This window comes from Haemorhous mexicanus, chromosome 17 (genome assembly GCF_027477595.1).
Source record: "Haemorhous mexicanus isolate bHaeMex1 chromosome 17, bHaeMex1.pri, whole genome shotgun sequence".
Classification (NCBI taxonomy): Eukaryota; Metazoa; Chordata; class Aves; order Passeriformes; family Fringillidae; genus Haemorhous; species Haemorhous mexicanus.
The window spans coordinates 15,975,452-15,997,955 of record NC_082357.1 but is presented as its reverse complement, the minus strand read 5'-3'; the positions used below and the strand labels follow the sequence as shown (position 1 = coordinate 15,997,955).

The 22,504-nt window shown below is 59.4% G+C and overlaps 1 protein-coding gene across 2 annotated transcripts in view; it reads right to left on the bottom strand.

The window, feature by feature from the left end:
- PRKCB (protein kinase C beta) overlaps nt 1–22,504 on the bottom strand; it is a 98,545-nt gene that overhangs the window by 46,619 nt on the left and 29,422 nt on the right. For both annotated transcript variants that reach the window (XM_059861282.1, XM_059861281.1), the window contains exons 3-5: nt 13,950–14,032; nt 3,457–3,568; nt 1,844–1,972 (exon numbers count right to left, since the gene is read on the bottom strand). In XM_059861282.1, the coding sequence (XP_059717265.1) occupies nt 1,844–1,972; nt 3,457–3,568; nt 13,950–14,032 (324 nt within the window). The remainder of the gene's footprint in view (nt 1–1,843; nt 1,973–3,456; nt 3,569–13,949; nt 14,033–22,504) is intronic.

The window sequence follows — 22,504 nt, the reverse complement described above, 5'->3', positions numbered from 1 at the left end:
CCCTGGGTGGCTCCATCTCCCAGGGGCTCGGTGCCCACCTGTGCTCTGAGGGCCATCTGGGCTCCCCAGTGCCCAGCTCTGCTCTCCCAAAGCTCTCCCACTCGGCTCTGGAGAGCCCAGCACGCTTCCCTTCCTTTCTGGAAAAGCCAACAGCTGACACGTTTGCACCAACACCTCCAGAGCGGGCCAGAAATAAACCAGCCTTCCAAACCCAGCTGGAGAGATGGAAATGCAGCTGCACAGCACGGGGCTGGGGAGCTCCTCCCTGCCCCTGGGGCGGTGGGAACTCGGCACCAGGGAGCCCGTGGTGCCAGCAGCAGGGTGGGATCTGCACCCACCGGCATCTGATGGAGGTGGAGGGAACCACAGGATCATTAGGGCTGGAAAAGACCACCAAGATGTCCACAATCACCAAGACCTCCAAGATCACCAAGACCTCCAAGATCACTCTGTCCAACCTTCAGGAAGGTGCCTGGGAAGCAGGACTTCTGCAAACACAGTTCTGCCTGCTCCACTGAGGCTCTCTTTTAAGGACAAACCCAACAAAAAATAAATTATAAAGTCCTCCACAACTTCTTTCAGTTTCTCATTAACATTTTCAGCAGCTTGGTGTTTTTCCTGAGAACACTGCTGGTGGCTCTCCCGGGGGCACGAGCACCCGTCAGAGCAGCAGGAGCACCACGGCATCCCACGGAGCCAGCCCCGTCCCACAGACACAGCCCCGGGATGTCACAGCTCCTCCGGCTGTGCCGGGATGTGGGAACCGGGCTGCTGCGGGAGAGCCCCCGAGGGCGGGCGGCATGGAGACGGCCCCGGTGCTGCCCCGGGGGTCCCAGCCGGGGTCCCGCCCACTCGGGGCCACTTCACACCCCGGGCTTTGACTCATCGGGGAATAACCGCGACAGCTCCGGGGCTGCCTGCTCCCCGCGTGGGCAGCAGCCCCCTCCCAGTCCCTCCCAGCCCCTCCCAGCCCCTCGGGGATGTCACTGACAGCAGTCCCTGCCTCCCACCCCGCTGGCACTGCTCCGCCAGCCCCAGAGCCACAGCTCGGTCTGGCGGCCCCGCAGTGGGGACAAGAGGAACGTGGCTCCATGGTCTGTGAGGTGTTAAGGTCATGGGGAAGCATTATTCCCTGGGAACTCAAAATCCAGGTGGGAAAAGCCTCTGGAGACGGGACCATCCTGATCCCTGGCACAAACCACACCCTCCCCGGGGCCCTGCAGAGGCTGAAATTCTTCATCACTCAAAAACCGCTTGGAAAAGTCTGTGCCTGGGAGTGCCATCACACAGCGAGCCCTGGAGCCCAGGCAGGCTCTGCCAGAGGAGGCTCAAAGCCTTGTCCTGCCTTGCAGGGGCTCCTGGGCACTGGCAGCAGGCACGGGAGCCCCTGGCAGCCCTGGCAGCCCCTGGCAGTCCCTGGCAGCCCCTAGTGGTCCCTGGCAGTCCCTGGCAGTCCCTGGCAGTCCCTGGCAGCCCCTGGCAATCCCTGGCAGGCCCTGGCAGTCCCTGGTAGCCCTGGCAGTCCCTGGCAGTCCCTGGTAGCCCTGGCAGCCCCTGGCAGTCCCTGGCAGCCCCTGGCAGTCCCTGGTAGCCCCTGGCAGTCCCTGGCAGTCCCTGGCAGCCCTGGCAGCCCCTGGCAGCCCCTGGCAGCCCCTGGCAGTCCCTGGCAGCCCCTGGCAGTCCCTGGCAGCCCTGGCAGCCCCTGGCAGCCCCTGGCAGTCCCTGGCAGCCCCTGGCAATCCCTGGCAGTCCCTGGCAGTCCCTGGTAGCCCTGGCAGTCCCTGGCAGTCCCTGGTAGCCCTGGCAGCCCCTGGCAGCCCCTGGCAGCCCTGGCAGCACGTACCTACGACGGTGAGCACGTCCTTGTCGATGTCAGCGCGGATGTAGATGCGGCCCCGGCGCTCCGTGTGGTCCGTCCCGCACAGGCTGGGCACGTTCATCACGCAGCGCTTGTGCACGTTCATCATGCAGGCTGGGGGACACAGGGGACACTCAGCACGCTGCCACCGCTGAGCGGGGCACGGGGACAGCCTGCCCTCCTCCCAAACCGGGCTGATGTGAGGGGCTGCGGGCTGAACGCAGAGCAAACGGGTCTTCAAGGCTCCACAGAGCCTGGGCTCAGGAACAACCCACAGGAGCAACCCACAGGAGCCCACAGGCAGAGCTCTGGGTCCTGCCTGACAGACCCCAGGGCTTTGGGCCCTTGTGCAACTGCTTCAGTTCTGCTGACTCATTAAAATTCTCTCCCATCACCCCCGGGGTGCTCAGCTGGATCCAGCAGGAGCCAAAAAGGGGCACTAAAACCTACCCGAGTATCTGCACACAGAGAGAGGCACGGGGATCTATCTATCTATAGAGATCCATATATCAGTATTTACATTTCAGAGCAGCTCACTTCCCCTTGGCAGGATTCCCAAGGTTCTAAGGAATAAGCTGTTCCCAGACAGCCAAGCTTCCCCATCCCTGAGCAAGGAGCAGCCGAGCTCGCACATGCTGCATGTCCCAGTCCCCTTAAATAGGAACACACAGGATTAACTCGGAAAATTACCGATGCCATCCCTTCCCTCTGCTTCCAGCCCCCGTGTTCTGCTCCCTGCGCAGCAATTCCCCCGCTGCAGCGCCGGGAGAGCGGCGGCAGCGCCCGGCCACAGCCACAGGGTGTCACTCGGAGCCAGCGCTGGAGAGCGGCTCCGGCGGGCACGGCGAGGCTGCGGGGATGCGCGGGGGGATGCAGGGGAGGCCGGGTACCGCGGGGGGATGCAGGGGAGGCCGGGTACCGCGGGATGCTGTGGGGGATGCAGAGGAGGTCGGGTACCGCGGGGGGATGCAGGGGAGGCCGGGTACCGCGGGATGCAGAGGGGGATGCAGGGGAGGCCGGGTACCGCGGGGGGATGCAGGGGAGGCCGGGTACCGCGGGATGCTGTGGGGGGATGCAGGGGAGGCCGGGTACCGCGGGATGCTGCGGGGGGATGCAGGGGAGGCCGGGTACCGCGGGATGCTGCGGGGGGATGCAGGGGAGGCCGGGTACCGCGGGATGCGGGGGGGATGCAGGGGAGGCCGGGTACCGCGGGATGCAGCGGGGGATGCAGGGGAGGCCGGGTACCGCGGGATGCAGAGGGGGTTGCTGCTGTGGGGGTGCTTCTGGAGAGGAGTTTGGGGGATGCTGCTGCAGCGGGGCATGTGGGGGTGCTGTACAGAGGGATGTGGGGGGATGCTGCTGCAGAGGGATGGGGGAGCCTCCCCCCAAGCCAGCGCCTTGCCCTCCCCTCTCCCTGCAGCAGCCCCGGGGACTGCCCACACCCGGTGAGGAGGTGCCCGCTGGGGTCCCTCGGGCACTCAGAGCCCTGCAGCTCCACACTGCTGGCACAGGGCACGGGCTCTTGGCTGCAGCCCTGGATCCTGGGGTGCCTGAGCCCCCCACGGGGTGGCCGAGCCCCCGTGCCATCGGTCACTTACTGTCACATTTCATCCCCTGGTGAATGAGCCCGTACAGCAAGGACCCGCAGTGGTCACAGAAGGTGGGGCTGGAGTACGTGTGGATTTTAAATTTGTGTTTGCTCCGGGGATCCTGGGAGGAAAACAAAGGACAAGGATTATGAACTTGCATCAGATGTTGGCAAGGCACCCCTGCTCTCCCCATCACAAATGCCAGCTGGCTCCGGAGGTGCTGCTAATGGACTTCAGTCAACTGCCACCAACTCCTGGGGACCTTTTCCAGCAGCCACCAGGATCCAGCTTTATTCCTCTTCGTCTGTGTTGCCATAACAATGAAAAAGCAATGCACTGGCTTGGCTGAGGATTCACTGTTTTTCAATAACTCGGTCTTAGCATGGAAAGCACCAGGTGAAAGTGGCAGGTAGGAACCAGCAGAAGGGCTGGACACTGCCCAGCTTCCACGCAGAGCAGGAAAAGCCACCCGTGATTCCATCTATATTAAGCCTGCCCAGGAAACATCTCCTGTGCTCTGGTGCCAGCCCTCCCCTCACACTCCCAGGCATTCAAGCTGCTTAGGGGATACTTTTTGTTTTTAAGCTTTCTTACAAGCAAGGGCAGATTTTTGCCCAGCAGCAGAGGGTGCAGACCCAGCAGAGCCCAGTTTATCCCTTTATCCCTTGTGCAGGCACTGGCAAACTCCTGGGCTCCAGCAAGGGTCAACAGGAGTTAGAGCCAAACAAACCAAAATCATGGAATCAAAATGGATTGGGAGGGAATTTACATCCCACCCAGTGCCACCCCTGCCATGGCAGGGACAGCTCCCACTGTCCCAGGTGCTTCCAGCCCTGCCCAGCCTGGCCTGGGACACTGCCAGGGATCCAGGGGCAGCCCCAGCTGCTCTGGGCACCTGTGCCAGAGAAAACTTCCAGAAGGAACAGCTTCTCAACAGGGAGCCAGAGCCCAGCACTGGGACAGAGCACGGGGCAGAGCAGGGGTTTGGCCTTTCTTGGCACGTTCTGTGCAAGAGAGGACAATCCTGGGGGCTCAGGAGAGCCTGGAGCAGGGGCTGGGCAGGGCAGCTGCTGGGCTCACACCCCAGGAGCAGCACAGGCCAGGGGAAGGCTCCAGCTGGAGCAGCTTGATTTCAGCTCATGTTAATTGTTTAAGGGTTAGGGATGAGGCTCAGCTCCCAGCTCTGTCATTCGAGCTGAGCAGCTTTTTAATGGCCTGGAAAGCTGCCCAGGCATTAGCAAAGACACCTTTTCAGGGCACTGTGAGCAGAGTAAATAAATAAAGAGTGGAATCAGAAGCGAGCTATAACATCACCACCAATACATTCCATCCCCCTGAAATTCATTTCCCAGCACTGTTGCATTGGAGCCTCCAGCTGCATTAATGACAGCATTCTGCTCTAGTGCTCAGCACCACAGAAAACCCCAATGGCACCCAGAGGGGAAAACCAACAGAGCCTCCTTTCACTCGGTCTGTGCCGTGCCAGGGGTCAGGCACAGGCTCCAGCCAGGGCACTGAAACTGGAAATATCTCACATTTTACCCCTAGGAACCTGCTTGCAGCCACAGCCCCCAGCAGGGCTCCAGCTGGCAGAACAGCAGGGAAGGCCGGGGGGACAAGGGGACAACCAACCTGCCCTCTGGACACCCCAAGCAGCCCCTTCTGCCAGTGACTCCTCAGGTCTGAGAGCCTTTTGCATTCCTCAGACACTTACAGGAGAGCAGAGAAACGAAGCCTGGATTTTAGGCTAGAACAGGAGGTGGGGGAGTTTCCCCCGTGAGGCAGCTGGGACTCAGCCTTGAGATGGTCTGGAAAGTTCCATCCCAAGCCACGCTGTGATCCTGATAGCCTAGCCAGTGTCCTGGGAGAGAGGAGCTCTCTGGCTGTCCAGCCCTGCATCCTGCAGAGCCCCCAGGCACAGCACAGCCCCCCTGCCTCAGGCAGAGAGGTGGGGCAGGGGCCACGGGGCAGGGGACACGGGGCAGGGGACACAGGGCAGCACGTGCCACCCCAGGGATCACCCCCAAGCTGCTGTGCTCCCTTCCAGGAACAGAGACTCCTGCTCAGGCAAGCCAGAGCAGCAGTCATTCATAAAAAACACCAGCTCTGTGCAGAAGGAGGCAATTCCCACTCGATGAGAAGGATGTTGAACTCCCACTGGCACCCGGAGTTGGAGAAGCTGGAGCTGGAAAAGCAAAGAGTCAGAGCAGGGCTGGGCTCCCCAGTGCAGGGCTGGGCTCCCCAGATCAGGCTGGGCTCCCCAGATCAGGCTGGGCTCCCCACAGCAGGGCTGGGCACCCCACAGCAGGCTGGGCTCCCCAGATCAGGCTGGGCTCCCCACAGCAGGGCTGGGCTCCCCACAGCAGGGCTGGGCTCCCCACAGCAGGGCTGGGCTCCCCAAAGCAGGCTGGGCTCCCCAGAGCAGGGCTGGGCTCCCCAGATCAGGCTGGGCTCCCCAGATCAGGCTGGGCTCCCCACAGCAGGGCTGGGCTCCCCACAGCAGGGCTGGGCTCCCCACAGCAGGCTGGGCTCCCCAGTGCAGGGCTGGGCTCCCCAGAGCAGCACCCCTGCCCAGAGCTTCCCCTTCTGCTCCCAGCCCCAGGGGCAGAGCCAGAGGCTGTGATGGAGCAGCCAGGCCTGCAGAGGAAGAGCTGCAGGGCTCTGGCTGAGAGGGGCTGGTGTCACCTTGGCCAGCGCCTCAGAAAGTGCCAGAAAGTGGCGATTCTGGGATCATTTCTGAGCAGGGCTGAAGTGGCTGTACAGAGACTATTTTTGTACCACGGAGACAGGACTGACGAGAACACTGCGTATGCAGATGCTGAGACTTGAAACAAGAATGGTTAAAAAGAAGTTTGCCAAGAAAAGAAAAGGCTCCACTCCTCCCCCAGCAGTGCTGAGCCAGCCTGAAGAACGGGGCAGGAGCAGCTTTTTTGGAGCAGAGCTGGAAATTGCCATGAGCAGAGCCAGTGCATGGCATAGCTTCCCTTCCCTTCCCTTCCCTTCCCTTCCCTTCCCTTCCCTTCCCTTCCCTTCCCTTCCCTTCCCTTCCCTTCCCTTCCCTTCCCTTCCCTTCCCTTCCCTTCCCTTCCCTTCCCTTCCCTTCCCTTCCCTTCCCTTCCCTTCCCTTCCCTTCCCTTCCCTTCCCTTCCCTTCCCTTCCCTTCCCTTCCCTTCCCTTCCCTTCCCTTCCCTTCCCTTCCCTCCAACGTTAGGGGCTGTGCTTTCCCCATCTCATTGCAAAGAAAGATTCAAATGATCTCTGCTGAAGAAGAATTAGCACAGTTCATGGGAAGAGACCATTTCAAAGTGAATTTCACAGTGATTTAAACAGCATAAGAGCAAATGCAACACAGCCACAGCTTACTGCCTGCACTCAGCAAACCCTGGCAGGGACATAAACCCAAACCTTCGCTTCTGATCCCCACATTTCCATGTGGAAAATCCCCTGGCTGTGCAGGGAACAGCTCCCAGCAGACAGAAGTGGTCTGGCTTCCCTTCCAGGGGAAGCACGGATGGCAGGAGGCTGGGGCAGGGCTGGCCCTGTGACATCCTGTCACCTTGCAGGCTGTTCTTAGGACAGGGACAGGGAGCAGCCCTGCTGGGAGGGAGCTGCTGCCCTGGCCCTGCTCCCCACCTGCCTGCACAGGGCTGGGAAAACACCTTGCCTGAGACATAGAGCAAGCCCCAGCAGAACCAGGCAGGGAAGCTCGGGAGCAGGGGGGGTGATGGGTCCTTGGGTCAGTGGGAAGAGCCACAAGAAATCCCAGTCAGCCCCCAGAGGAGGTCACACACCAGAGGAAAACTGGCCTGGGGCTCCAGCAGGGCCCTGGAACTCAGAGGCCTCTAAAGTCCCTGCCAGGTGAAACCAGCCTGTGGTTCCAGGATTCTGGAGCATTCTGGAGCATTCTGCAGCCCCACTGCTCCTCACAGCCTGCCCGAGCCTGCCAGGCCACAGGGGCACCTGGACATTGCTGCAGCAGTCAGAGACAGCAGAGGGGCTTTCCTGCAGTTTGCAGCATTCCAGAGCCCCCAGGGCACAGGGGCTGTGCAGGGGGTGGACAGCTCCTGGGGAGGGAACAGGAGGGGGAGAGTTCCTGGGGAGGGAACAGGATGGGGACAGCTCCTGGGTGTAAATAAACACCTGGGGAAGGAGCAGGAGGGGGCAGCTCCTGGGTGTAAGTACAACACCTGGGGAAGGAGCAGGACAGGACAGGACAGCTCCTGGGTGTAAATACACCTGGGGAAGGAGCAGGAGGGGACAGCTCCTGGGTGTAAATAAACACCTGGGGAAGGAGTAGGAAGGGGCAGCTCCTGGGTGTAAATACACCTGGGGAAGGAGCAGGAGGGGGCAGCTCCTGGGTGTAAATAAACACCTGGGGAAGGAGCAGGAGGGGGCAGCTCCTGGGTGTAAATACACCTGGGGAAGGAGCAGGACAGGACAGCTCCTGGGTGTAAGTACAACACCTGGGGAAGGAGCAGGAGGGGGCAGCTCCTGGGTGTAAATACACCTGGGGAAGGAGCAGGAGGGGGCAGCTCCTGGGTGTAAATACACCTGGGGAAGGAGCAGGAGGGGACAGCTCCTGGGTGTAAATACAACACCTGGGGAAGGAGCAGGAGGGGGCAGCTCCTGGGTGTAAATACACCTGGGGAAGGAGCAGGAGGGGACAGCTCCTGGGTGTAAATACAACACCTGGGGAAGGAGCAGGAGGGGGCAGCTCCTGGGTGTAAATACACCTGGGGAAGGAGCAGGATGGGGCAGCTCCTGGGTGTAAATACAACACCTGGGGAAGGAGCAGCAGCCATGGGCACGGTGCTGGGGCTGCTCCCGTGTCAAACACAGCCTGCCCCAGCAGCTCCCTGCCAGCAAACACATTCTACTGCCACAGATCTCATCCTCTCTCAGACAGCTGCACAGGGATAGGGACGACAGTCGTTCTCCTCTGGCTGCTGCTGCCAGCACCAAACAGAACACTCTCTCCTTCTGAGCAGCAGGAAAAAGCCAAGCTCAGCTCCTCAGCCAGAGCAGTTTGCATCTCAACATCCTTCAGGCATGTTTGGTAACTCACACATGCCTCGGGAGTCATTTCACTGCACCTCCAGGAGTGGGGGGCTCCCACGGCACCTTCCTGCACCTCCAGCTGCTGGCACAGCACAAGGAGCCCCAAACCCCTCCCTGGGGCAGGACTGTGCCCCCCAGCTGGGCACAGGCTGCACCACCCACCCCAGCACCCTCCCAGGGAGGGACAAGCCCTGGCCAGCCCCAGGCCTGGCACTGCAGAGCCCGGGAAGGGCACGGAGCCAGCTCCAGCCCCTCTGAGCTGGGCTCACAGCCCCTGCCCTGCCCCGAGCCAAGGAGGGAAGGGCTGCTCAGCCACTGGGCTGAAGGCACGGCAGCCTGGCAGGAGGAGCAGAGGCTCTGGTGGGGCTGGGCAGGCAGCAGAAGGTGCTGGGAGGGAGCAAGGCAGAGACATCTTCATCCCACGGGAGCTGTCGGCGGCAGCAGGTGCCTGCTCCGGGGGCAGATGGCACAGCACGAGAGCTGGAGAAGTTAATTAGCAGGACAACAGAAAGCAGCAAGTTGCAGGAAGGTTGGGAGGATTTGCCAGAATGCTGGCCAGGGCAGCCCAGAAGGAAAGGAGCTGTGAGCAGGGATCAGAAGGATGGAAAGGAGCTGTGAGCAGGGATCCAGAAGGAAGGACAGGAGCTGTGAGCAGGGATCAGAAGGAAGGACAGGAGCTGTGAGCAGGGATCAGAAGGACAGGAGCTGTGAGCAGGGATCAGAAGGAAGGACAGGAGCTGTGAGCAGGGATCAGAAGGACAGGAGCTGTGAGCAGGGATCAGGACAGGAGCTGTGAGCAGGGATCCAGAAGGAAAGGAGCTGTGAGCAGGGATCAGGACAGGAGCTGTGAGCAGGGATCAGAGTCCTGTGCTCGGGGCCAGCACCAGGGTGAGAGGGGGCCTGGGCCCCACCAGGGAGCCCTTTCCAGGGAGAAATCCGTCCTGGAATCCTTCCTGAAGCCCTCTCCCCAAGCCACCAACGGGGACAATTTACACACAAAATTGAAATGTAGCTACACTGGCCTGTTACCTTCCCAGAGCAACTCTGATATTTATTAACACCTCCTGATTGGATGACCTTTAACAGGATCATGCAAAGAAGGTCATTTTAATGATTATTTTCTCTACAATTTAAATAATTATGCACTCTGCTAATAGCTCCAGCTATAATTAGGTTTGCCAGCTGGAATACATTACACGGGCTGACTCTGGGTCCTGGAGACCTCGCTGTGGGTCAGTCCCACTCAGGGAGGGGGCTTTGGGCTCTCAGCCCCTCCTCAGCAGCTCTCCCTTCAGGAGAGCCCCCAGGCCCACGGGACAGCAGTGAGGAGCCCTGCCTGCAGAGCTGTGCAGCACAAACACAGCACTGTGGCTGCAGCACCAGTGGTTCCAGCTACAGCTTCGTTCCCTGCTGCAAGAAGCAATTAATCTTCCCTTTTTTCCTGCTTGGAGACACTATCATGTGTAATTAGTCCTCTCTCCCAGATGGAAGCTCCTGCTCGGTAGCCTTGCCAAGGTTAAGCACACAGCCACACTCCCACTCTCCTCGAGGAGGTTCAAACCCAGCCAGATCAAACAGAACCAGCCCAAAGTGGGAGCACTCGGCAGAGACAGGGGCTCTGACATTCCCCTGCTCTCCAGGGCTTCTGCTCTGCTCCCCAGGCGTGCAGCACCAGCTGCCCCAGGTTCTCTGTGCACTCACCACCTCCAGCCCCTCCAGCCCCCCCGAGCTTCCAGGGCAGAGCTCCAGTAATCAGAATTACCCAGTTGTCAAACTGGGAACTTTCAGGCAGACCACAAGCACTGCACAGGTACAAAAAGCTTTTCTCCTCAATTCTCCAGCACTATGAAGACACAGAGATCAAGGAGCGAAGTTAGGAGATATTTTTAACACATTTTTTGTCCTTGGCTCCAGGTCTAGGCCCCAGGGAAGAGCAGCTCTGGGCTCCCAGCAAAGCCCCAGCCCAGGCTGCAGCATCCCTGCCCTGCTCCCCTCCCTCAGCAGAACCACTGGCCCACTGTGAGGTTTGACACCTGCAATAAAATAAACTCCTTTCTGTGGGGCTCACCAGAGATTCAGATTCATGGAAGATTTGCCAAAATCTTCCCTGTGAGCAGCCCAGCCTGAAGGCACCAGATCTGCCACCAGGGCAGGTGGCTCTGGGTCCTCACCGTGCTTAGCAGCAGCCAGGGAGCAGAGGGAAGTCCAGCTTTCATCATTCCCAGCAGAGCCCCTGGCCCTGGCTCTGTGCTCAGGCCAGCAAGGCGTTACTGGCTGCTGAAGCAGCTCTTCCTCTCCTGATTCAAAGCTCCTTCAGGATTATATGATTATATAATTACAAATATGACAAATTAGAGATATAATTATGCTGCTGGAAGACTGACAGTGCAGGAGGAAGGAAGCTTGCCCTGCTGCATCCCCCAGTGACACCCCTGTGTCAGAGGGGCAGGGACAGAACCAAGGGGCTCTGGCAGCCTTTGCTGAAGAGAAAAAAAAGAAAAAGGACAAAAAAAGCAATAAAAGGGCCATTTTCTCCCTGCCTTAGTCCCAAGAACTGCATTCCATCTTCATTTTCAGAAGTTATGCATTAAAAGATTAACAAGCAGTGCTGGGCTGTCACCTGTCTGCTGTTACCTGCCCGTGCCACGGTGCCACTGCTACCCCAGGGACAGCAGTGAGGGACAGGGAATGTGACCCAGGGCCTTGACAGCAGCCCTGCTAGGGAGTGGGCTCTGTTCAGGTTGTGACAATTTCATTCAGACCCTTCCCTGCCCTGGCAGAGGCTGCCCAGGGTCACCCAGAGCTGCTGCAGAGCCCAGCTGGGACCTGCCTGGCCCAGGGCCTGACTGTCCCTGGGTGCCACTGCTCGGGCAGGGCTGGGGCCAGGGGAGGCAGAATGTGCAGTCCAGCCTCAGAGGGCACAGGAGAGGTGCCCTGGCAGTGCCCAGGTGCCCCAGCAGTGCCCTGGCCACACGGTGTCACAGCAAAGGGCCAAAGGGCTCTGAGACCTCCGGCAGCTCTCCGTGGAGTGTGGCACCCCTGGGGACATCTGCCACATGCCCACATGCCACAGAGGGACCCCTGCAGTGCCCGGGTGGCCAGCTGGACCCTCAGGGAGGCTCACCCCAGCAGCACTCCCTCGTCTCCTTGTGCCCTCCCAGCTCCCCTTGCCCCAGCAGTGGCAGCAGGGAGTGGAACTGCTGGAGCAGAGGCTGAGACAGGAAAGGGAGCAGCTCAAGGCCTTCACTTCCCTCTCTGCAGCCCCGTGCCCCCAGGTGACCTGTTCTGGCCAGGGCACTGGGACAGAGGCTGTGCCCACAGCCACAGAGCCCTGCTCTGGCACAGGCCCTGGCAGTGCCATGCAGAGGGAGCAGGGATGCTCTGGTACCCCAGGCCAGCCTCACCCCCTGGCTCCAGGCAGGCAGCAGCTCCTGCCCACACCTCCACCAGCACTCCCTGCTCGTCCCTGGCACAGGAAGCCCTCAGGGGCTCCTGTCCCGTGGGTGGGTGACAGCAGTGCCACCCTGCCACCCCCTCCCGGCCTGGTGGCCTGCTGGAGGAAGGGCCGTGGGTGCTGCAGCTGCCCCCGGGGAGGCTGCACAGACAGCAGGGCTAGGGGGGGAACAGGCACCAGAGCAAAGCTCACCAACTGCTGCTGCCCCCCGAGCCTCAGCCCCCAAGGCCTCTCCTCTCTCCCTGCCAGGGCACAGCCCCACTGTGGGACCCGAGGCGTGGTTAGCCTCCACCTTCCGCAGCCTGCTGCGCCGCCTGCTCCCACCACTTCTATTTTTAAGGGTGAGAGCTGTGGTGCTCTGTCGTTTCCCCAATTCGAGCTCCTCTCTCCCAGCAGTTCCCCAAATTAGCCAGTTTCCACGGAAAAACCCAGAACCTGCCAGACAGACCTGAGTGGTGCTGGCAGAGCCGGGCTCCCCAGCTCCGCTGCCCCCAAGCCAGGGGAAAGAAATCCTCAGGGAAACAGGGCTGGGACTCAGCTAGCAAGGGCTGGGGGGTTTCCTGGCACGAGGCATAGAAGGACATCGGGGCAAGGCTGAGGCTCGGCCCCAAAGGGAAATCTCTGTCTCCCCATGCTCCCTCTGCTCTGCTGAGAACAAGTTCCTGGGTGTTTTGAGTGTTTTAGGTATTCCAGAAACCCGTGAGTGTCCCCACAACTAGAGAATCCCAGTTCCTGAAGGGTTTAAAAGCCATGTGGATGTGGCATGGGGGGAGGTGGGGCAGTGCTGGCCTTGGAAGTGCTGGGGAATGGTTGGACTTGATGATTCTTAGAGGCTTTTCCAACCTACACCACCCCACAAGCTGGGAAACAGCAACCCTGGGGTGCCCTCAGCCCGGGCAGTGGAGGATCTCCTGCAGGTGCTGTCAGCCCAGGGAGAGGAGGAGCACCTCCTGCAGGTGTTTGTCAGCCCAGGGAGAGGAGCAGCACCTCCTGCAGGTGTTTGTCAGCCCAGGGAGAGGAGGAGCACCTGCTGCAGGTGTTTGTCAGCCCAGGGAGAGGAGCAGCACCTCCTGCAGGTGTTTGTCAGCCCAGGGAGAGGAGCAGCACCTCCTGCAGGTGCTGTCAGCCCAGGGAGAGGAGCAGCACCTGCTGCAGGTGTTTGTCAGCCCACGGAGAGGAGGAGCACCTCCTGCAGGTGTTTGTCAGCCCAGGGAGAGGAGCAGCACCTCCTGCAGGTGTTTGTCAGCCCACGGAGAGGAGGAGCACCTCCTGCAGGTGTTTGTCAGCCCAGGGAGAGGAGCAGCACCTCCTGCAGGTGTTTGTCAGCCCACGGAGAGGAGGAGCACCTCCTGCAGGTGTTTGTCAGCCCAGGGAGTGGAGCAGCACCTCCTGCAGGTGCTGTCAGCCCACGGAGAGGAGCAGCACCTCCTGCAGGTGCTGTCAGCCCAGGGAGTGGAGCAGCACCTCCTGCAGGTGTTTGTCAGCCCAGGGAGAAGAGGAGCACCTCCTACAGGTGTTTGTCAGCCCAGGGAGAGGAGCAGCACCTCCTGCAGGTGCTGTGAGCCCAGGGAGAGGAGGAGCACCTCCTGCAGGTGTTTGTCAGCCCAGGGAGAGGAGCAGCACCTCCTGCAGGTGCTGTCAGCCCAGGGAGAGGAGCAGCACCTCCTGCAGGTGCTGTCAGCCCAGGGAGTGGAGGAGCACCTCCTGCAGGTGCTGTGAGCCCAGGGAGAGGAGCAGCACCTCCTGCAGGTGTTTGTCAGCCCAGGGAGAGGAGCACCTCCTGCAGGTGTTTGTCAGCCCAGGGAGAGGAGGATCTCCTGCAGGTGCTGTGAGCCCAGGGAGAGGAGGAGCATCTCCTGCAGGTGTTTGTCAGCCCAGGGAGAGGAGGAGCACCTCCTGCAGGTGTTTGTCAGCCCAGGGAGTGGAGGAGCACCTCCTGCAGGTGCTGTCAGCCCAATGAGCCCCAGCCCAGCACAGGACCCATACTTACATCCGAGGCAGGGCCCTTGTCAGCACCGGGGCAGGAGAAGGTGACGAATTCATGGCACCTCTTGTGCACCACGAAGCAGCAAACTGCAAGGAGAACACAGGGACAGGGTCAGGGCATGGCACCAGGACAGCCTAGAGGCAGCACAACAAACCACAGCCACGTGGATTTCTGAGCAGTGCCAGGAGGGTTCTTTAGCAGAGCCCTGGCAGGTTTTTAAACCTTATGGACCATCCCCAGCCAGAGCAGGCCTTTTGGTAAAGCTCAGCAGAACAAAGTGTTGGGTGAACGTCAGAGGGCTGGGAGCAATCCTGTTCTCTGAGCTCACTGTCACTCGTGGCACACGCTCTGAGGTCACTGCTGGGAGTGAAAAGAGGGAGAATCTGGCGCTCACAGCATCTGAGCTGAAAGTGCATGTGGCCAAAAATGGAAGATTGTACCGAAGGGAACAGGTGGGCAATCTTCCTCCCACAGCTCTGCTTTTCTCCAGCATCTCCCCAGCCCCCGTTTGCCAGACCAGAAGACACGCACGTCCTCCTCCCCTCACACACGTCAGTGCCAGCCCTGCCCTTCTGGGAGAGGGAAATCAATCCCCACTGCCCAGGCTCCAAGAGAGGAATCCAGAGCTAAACCCCCATCCCCATAACCAGCCAACCCTTGCAGCAGGTGCCTGCCTGAAGCACTGTTTCTGCAGTTTGTGCAGCCAAAGCTCAGTATTTCAAGGCTGATTTTTCCCCCAAATGCCAAATGAGCACCTCACCTTTGGTGACAGACCCTAAAGAATCATTTGTCACTGTAGGTAACTTCAGCTGATGGCCCAGACCCTCCTTAGGGGTCTCAGCCCCTCTGACCCTGCAGCTGGAGGTGGCAGCACTGCTGGGGCTCCCCAGGCTGGGGAGCAGAGGCAGCAGCTCGCAGCAATGTCACCTCTGTCACCTCCTGGCTGCCAGGGCTGGCCTGGCCACCTGTACCCTGCATCCAGCCCTGGGGATGCTCAGCTCTGAGCACCCTGCCATGCCTGTCCCACAGGTGAGACCTCAGCTCCAGGGCCCAAAGGGAGCCAGGGAAGCAGCCCTGGTTTGTTCTGAGGGGAGCCCGGGCACCACGCCCTGCCCTGCCCCAGGGCTCCCCCATCCTCCACATCCTTTCCCAGAGCTGTAGTCACACTGAATAAAAGCCTCTGCCAGATGAGGAGCAGGCACTGAGGTTTGGGGACAGAGCACAGGACCCAAACTGAGCTGGGCAAGAGCAGAGCAGGTTCCAGTTGCAGCAACATGGGACTTTTTCCTAAGGAACAAGGAAAAGGCAAGTGACATCAGCCATGAACCTCACAATCCCCTCTTTGTGCCTTGCCACATCCAGCTGTAAACTCATTTTCCTTTTCACATTTTCCATTGTGAACAAAAACAAACCCAGAAGGCTTTAGAGGCAGAACAGCTGCCAAGAGCTCTCTCCTCGCAGGACCTCTCACTCGCTTTTCTGAGTCAAACAAACAAACATTTTCTTGAAAGCATTGCTCACCATTTCTGTCATTTGTATATGGAGACAGAAGCATCTGGGAAGCAGGAAGGAAGAAATTAGAGCTCTATTAGCAGGGATTTCTCCTGAAGTGTGTGTACAAACTCCGAGGGCTCCGTGACACCCCGAGCACAGGCGATGCTGCCAGGGGCTGGGCTCTGCTGGGACCTTCCCAGTGGAGCTGGGGCCACCCCAGCTCTGCAGGGCACACCAGAGGGCCAGCAGGCTGGACTGGCCATGGAATGGTTTGGGTGGGAAGGGACCTTAAAGGCCATCCCTGGCAGTGTCCCAGGCCAGGCTGGACAGGGCTGGAGCAGCCTGGGGCAGTGGGAGGTGTCCCTGCCACAGGAGGGGTGGCACTGGGTGGGCTTTGAGGGCCCTTCCCACCCAAGCCATTCCAGGATTCTGTGATTCTGTCCTGTGCAAGGATAACCCACTGGAAGATGGGCAGGCAGAACACCTCCCTGCACGTGCAGGGCAAAGCAGCAGTGGGGGCTCTGCAGCCTCTGCCTCCAAGGGAGCTGCACAGGCTCCACTGGAACCTGCCCAGTGCTCAGGTGAGTGCTCCATCCATGCACGAGGGAAACAGGGCCAGCAGGGTGAGCCAGGAGCAGGATCTCAGGGCAGTGATCCTGTCCCAGCTCCCACGACTGCCCAGTGGACGTGAGGAGGCTGCAGAGATCTTCCCACTGCCGTGCCCTCCTGCTGCCATCAGCAGCTTCAGCCCATGTCTTTGTCAGTTTAGAAACCCCAGCACGAGCAGCAGCTTTCCCAGGTTGCTAATTAGACAGTTAATTTGTAAACCTTATTATTTGGGTAATAAAGTTATCAAATCCCACTGGTGGGCTACAAACATCCCAAGCCATTTGTACACAACAAGAATGAAAGATTAACCTTTCCCATTCCTTACTGCACAATGCAGGAGGGTCTCCTGGCCCTAAACTCCCCTTCAGGGCCAGCTCCACTGCGGGGCTCTGGGGAGACACGTCCTGGGAGAAGGGAAGGACACAAACCCTGTGGAAGGCAAGAGGCCTGAGCCCAGCAACTCCCCCCAGCCTTAGGAGATTTGCTGGGATGCACATTTTTCACAGCAGCCCCAGCACAGTGTCTCAGATCTGAAAAGATTTGCACCAAAACATCAGGGCAAGATCACACACCTCCATTCCCTGGGACCCTGACACAGTCCTGGGAGGAAAGATCTCCTGGAGGGTTGGGTTTGAGAGCTAAGAAACCTCAACAGCAGCAGGGCATTCTCAAACCCTAGGAAACATCTTACTGTGGAGGATGAAAAGAGAGAAAATGCTGGAAAATGCTAACACAGTATTGCTTAAATATATATATACACACACAGAGAAAGGCATCTTGGCTTAAACCACTGCTCACAAACCCTCCAGAAAAACCAGAAAGCAGTTTCCCTGCTGATTCCAGGAGCTGCCAATCAGAGGAACCACATCAAAACGTGTTCCAGGCGTTTGAAGGGTGCAGAACACACATCTGGCTGCAGCTCCAGCAGGGCAGGGCAGGGCTGGCCCTGGGAAAGGGGCTGCAGCTGCAGCTGCCCCTAGTGTCCCCGGGATGCAGGGCTGCAGCTCCGAGCAGCAGCTGCTGCATGCCTTGGAGCCCTGCTGCATGCCTTGGAGCCCTGCAGCAGTGTCCCGCAGCAGCAGAAGCTGCAGTGCCAGGAGCAGCCCTCCCAGGCCAGGCTGCAGACGCTCCCTGCTGCTGTTCCCTCCTCTCCTCACAGCCTGTGAGGAGCTCGGGAGCCTCCCCTGCCGTCCCTGCCCTCCACGCTCCCTCTCCCCTGACACTTTGCCCAGAGGTGCCCAAAGGTTTGCTCTCAGAACACAAAATCCCTCCCGGGCTGGGGTTTCTGCCCAGGAAGAGCCCTAAACCCCTTTGAGCTTTGGCTCCTTAGACACCAGGCCAGCCTGGGAGCCAGCCCAGGCATTCCCAGGAACAGGAAAGGCCAGGAAAGGCTCAAGGCAGTGCTTCCCTGGCAAACTCCTGGGGCTGCTGGGCCCCTCCTGCAGAGCACAAACCCGTGGCACCCCTGGCACACGGAGGAGCAGGGTGACAATGCCCTGGTGCCCTGCTGGGACACAGGAGGTGGGACTGGCCCCATCTCCTGCACGGAGCATCCTCAGCAGAGGAGGGCACCCAGCCCTGGCAGGCAGCTCCCTGCAGGGTGAGCCCTGCCCTCCCTCAGCTCCATTTGGTGTGCTAATTGCATGGCACAAACTCCTCGTCCCCATGTGCTGGAGAAGGGAATCATCAATTTCCCCGAGCCCTTTGCCGAATGAATAATTCAGGGAGGTCACCTCTGGTGGCTCCTGAGCCCAGCCCTTCCCAGAGCACGCATCCCCACCGAAGGGAAGCCTTTGTTCCTCTCCTCGGGCCAGGGAGAGCTCTGGAAGCACCGGGAGCAGCCTTGGATACAGCGTGTCAAGTGAGGGAGACAGATGGAGAGTTAACAGAGACAGAAGAAGGTTCAAGCAAGATTCATCTTAAAATCAAAGCCAGGGAGGAGTTCAAGCATCCCCAGGGAGCTGCTGGAGCTGAGCTTTGGCAGATGGCTCCAATATCAGGGAAGCTCAGAGATTATTTCGAGCATATCTCAGTGCGTGGCTGCTCCCCTCCAACCTGTGGATATTCTCATTTGGATAACGTCTCCTCTTCCCAAGGAACAACAGCTTTAGGAAACAGCTTGGAATTCAGATTAGCAAAACTGAAGGAAACAAAATAACACCCCAAAAAAAATAGAGAAAAAGTCTTTTTAAGGGAGCTTTGTGCTGCTCCTCCTACGCTGGGCAAACCCCCGGGGTCAGAGGCACCAGCCCGGCCCCAGTGAGGGACCAAAATGTGCCCCAGGCAGAGCTGCCCACGACTTTCCTTTCCATGCTCAAAAATCACACTCACGACATCAAACAGAGGCAGTGAAGCATGGTAATCATAAAATGAGGGGAAAGAAGGGCTCCAGGAGGGGAAGCCCTGAATTTCTGACAGCGCTTTACAGCTTTTAATCACTTAGAGCACACAGAGAGGGAAGCTGAGCTAAAATTTGTGCTCTTTGGAGTTAATCCCCAGCTTTGGTTAAAAGCTTTCTGGGGTTCTTACAGTGCAGCCATCGTCAGCTCCTCAGACTTGAGCTGTTTTCCCACTGTCAGCTCCGGGGAGACAGGGTGAAAGCAGCTGTGATCCTCAGGGATTTCTGGGCAGCACCAGGAACAGCTCCAGGGCTGGGGGGTGACAAGGGGCAGGCCCGGGATCTGGGTGCTCGTGGCTGGGGGACAAAGGCAGGGGTGTCACCAGGGGCCCTGGCATGTCACCAGGGGCCCTGGCATGTCACCATCAGTGCCAAGCTGCAGCAGGGCTGGGTACAAGTGGCACCTGCAGCTGCTGGGGTAAGGCCTGGCCAGCACAACTGCTGTGCCCCCAGTGCCCACACCAGCCCAGCAGCTGGGCAGGAGGGGCAGGGAGGCTGCCGTGCCTGTGCTTCTCAGGGGACATCTTAACCACCCCTCTTTTTTCACTGAAAGGGGCTGAGTATTTTGGGCCCAGCCACGTGCTTGTAGAAGGACTTCATGAACAAAACACCCCAGCCGCCTGCAGTTTTCCATGAAATACCAGAATGAAGTGACAACATCCTCTGCATGACAATGAACGCGCTGGAGCCAGCGGGATGAGGAGCATCAATCATCCCCGGCAGGGAAGGGGAGTGGGTGGGGACGGGACCATGGCAGCAGCAGAGCTGGGATGGGGAGGGATCCTCACTCTGCAGCACCCAGAGCCTCTGCAGGGCCAGGGCCAGGCTGCTGGGCACGGGGGCTGCCCCAGGCAGCAGCACCTGGGCTGCAGCTGGCCCAGGGTTTGTGGCTCTCGCTGGCACATTTGGATGGGGCAGAGGCTGAGCTCCTCCACCCAGGGCACGGCACCAGTCCAGCTCCTGCTTCCTCTCCAAATTGTCTGGGTCCAAAAAGCTGCCTGGGAGCAGAGCATCCCAACACCCACAGACTCCCTGGGGGAACAGCTCTTCCCCTGCCCTGGGCCTGTCCCCAGACCCTGCAGGTGCATGGCCAGTCCCACCACAACACAAACCATGGAGAGAGCAGCAGCAGCTCCTGGGGAAGGCTCAGAGGGGCTCTCTGCAGCGTGGGGCTGGCCCCAGGGCACACAGGCACCTTTGGCTCACCCACTGCCCAGCCCCTGTGCCCCAGCAGAGGCAGGGCTGAGGGCAGCTCCAGGCACGGTTTCCCTGCAGGCACCTTTGTCCCTGCTCCAGCTCCCACCCCACAGGAGCCCTGCAGGAGCCAGAGGGGAAGGAGCTTCCCCCAGTCCCTCAGCACAGCCAGCTCACACACTGCAGCACTATCAGGCGGGTTTTCAAGCTGGAATTTGGTTCTTTCCATGCTCCCAGTCCCTTCTAACTCGTTCCCAAGAGCCGGGGTTCTGAGCCCTGTGACCCGAGGGGGCTGGCACGGCCAGAGGGACACGCTGGCCTGGAGGGGACAGCCCCACACCCGGGGCAGGCAGGGACACTGGGGACGTGGGAGGAGGACCAGCCAGGGGCTGGCCAAGGTCAGGCAGAGGAGAAGCTCTGCAGAACTGATGGACAGACTCGGTTTGCACCTCAGACAAGTGGGGACAGGCATCAAGGGCACCCTGCAGCCCCTGTGAGCCTGGAGCTGACCCCAAGGGGCTGGGCTCTGGTCCCTGGGGACACCCCTGAGGACATCCCTGGGGCCTGCAGCCAGCCCCACTCAGCCACACCCTCACCCCAGCCTGGGGACCAGCCCCAGCCCACGATGACACCCTCAGCTCCTCAGCAGCCAGAGATGAAAAATAAGCACTCTGTGATTAATCAAAGCCCCGAGGGAGCAGATTAAACGGTCCTGGCAATTAGTTCTGGGTTTCTCAGGAAGGCACTGGAAGCCAGTGGAAAGCTGCTGCAGTCCCTGAGGATGAGCACCGAGCCCTCCTAAAACCCTGCACCAGTTACACAACTGTGGCGATGTGTTAAATTACAGATGGTCTCAATTAAAAGTGCAGAGATGGAAAGGAGGCTCGGAAAAAAAAAAAAAAACCAACTCCACATGAGAAGAAAGAGAAGATCATTAAAAACTTGGCAGCCTACTTTGACTCTGGTGACCTGGTAATTTAATATTGTAATTGAAACTGCGGGTCAGACTCTTGAGAGGAGGGGGAAATAAGGGAAGGTATCCTGGCAGGATCAGTGCTGCCCAGAGGAGAGGTCAGGCATCAGGAGAGGGCAGTCCCAGCACAGATAACCCCCAGCAGCCCAGCTGGGCTCCCACAGCTCCCAGCCCCAGCAGATGCCTGCTTTGAAGCCATTCCTTTTTGTCACAGCGTATTAATCCTGTTCCAGGCAGATAAAAACCCAGTCCCCAAAGAGCTAATAAAGCAACTCAGCTAAAGCTGGATTTTGTAGCTTATCTCCAAGACAGAGAGGGGAACTTCACTCCCATCTTCTTCCTTGCATCCCCCCCATCCCCCTTAATTTTGGATATTCTGAGCACTGTCTTAGCTCCAAAAGCAGAGCCCAAGTGGTGCTGCCCAGGAGCATGCCTGGCTCCAAACAGGCCAGGAGCTGCAGGGACATCAGCCTGGTGAAGTCTTTCAGCACTGAAAGGGCCCCAGTTCCAGCTGTGCCTGCAGCTGGTGCCCACCCAGCTGTCCCAGCACTGCTGGCACTGGTGCCACTGGCCAGAGCCAGGGTGAACAACCCCAGAGGAGGCTCCAGCCTGGGCACAGGGACACCCTGCAAGGTGAGGGGGTCAGGGAGCCCTTCCAGAGAGATCTGCCAGGGCCCTCACCTCCCCTCCAGAGGTGTGACCAGTGAGCCACGAGCTGGGCTCCAACAGCAGCCCCAAATGCAGCAATTCCAGCTCCTTGAACAAAACCCCATCAGGAGCAGAGCATGAACCCAGAGTTACTGCACTGCAAGGGCTGGGAGGCATTTACACACTGCCAAAGAGCACGGGCTGTAATCCTGCTCCCCTCTGCATGGCTAAAAAAAACCACCACACTGCATGGTCCTCCTGCTTTCCAGGAAGTGCAGAAAACAGAAATAATCATGAATTCAGCAGAAACATATTTCTTTGTGGCCGATATGAAGAGTAATGACTTCCCTGCTGCTGCCTCAGGCTTATTTTCAGCTGGCAGCATCTTAGGAGGGCTTGTTCTCCACACCCCAAACAAGGTTTGAAGGTTTCTTGAACAGCCAGGAACGTGAACAGCTCGATCTAACTCCAAGTGAAAGCATCAATTAGCCAGGGCCCTGCTAAGGTGGAGCTGCCTTCAGAGGGTTTTTATTTGGTGCTGCAGTTGTGCTGCTGAGCACAGCCCTGCCCTCCCAGCTCCAAGCACCGACTGTGTCCCCTCTGCCACCAGCACAGCACAGGAGCCCCTGGCATGAATTGGGCTCTCAAAGCTCCCTCCCAGTCCAAACGTGCCCTGGCAGTGCTGTGGGCACAGGCACAAGCAGCTCCTGCCATACACACCTCCTGTGCACCCAGCAAACCACCAGACCATCTCGAGAGGGTTCTCTGTCCCTCTCTGGGCTCCATGTCCTGCTGTTGGATGTGTCATTGCAGGACACTCTGGGGAGGAGACACCGTGGCTGAGGCCCCCAGGGAACCCTGGAGCAGCCAGCAGTGTTCTCTGCCAGAGGGTCCTGAGCTGCAGCCCAACACAGGACAGGCCAGGGGACAGGCCAGGGGACAGGCCAGGGGACAGGCCAGGGGACAGGCCAGCAGCCCTGGCACTGTTTTCAGGAAAAATTTGCTATTTCAGAAACACTTTGCCTGTGCCAGATGCTCTGCTAACCCCTTCACCCAGGGCTGACCCTCCAGCACTTGTGCCAAAGTGTCAGGGAAAGGAACCAGGGGAGGGACCCCAGGTATTACCAGGGACCCCCAAGACCCCCTTCCCTTCCCAGCCTGCTCATCCCTCAGGTGAAACCCTCCCAGGAGCACCACACTGAAAATCCTGCACACACTCGCCTAACTCCCACAGAAATGGGG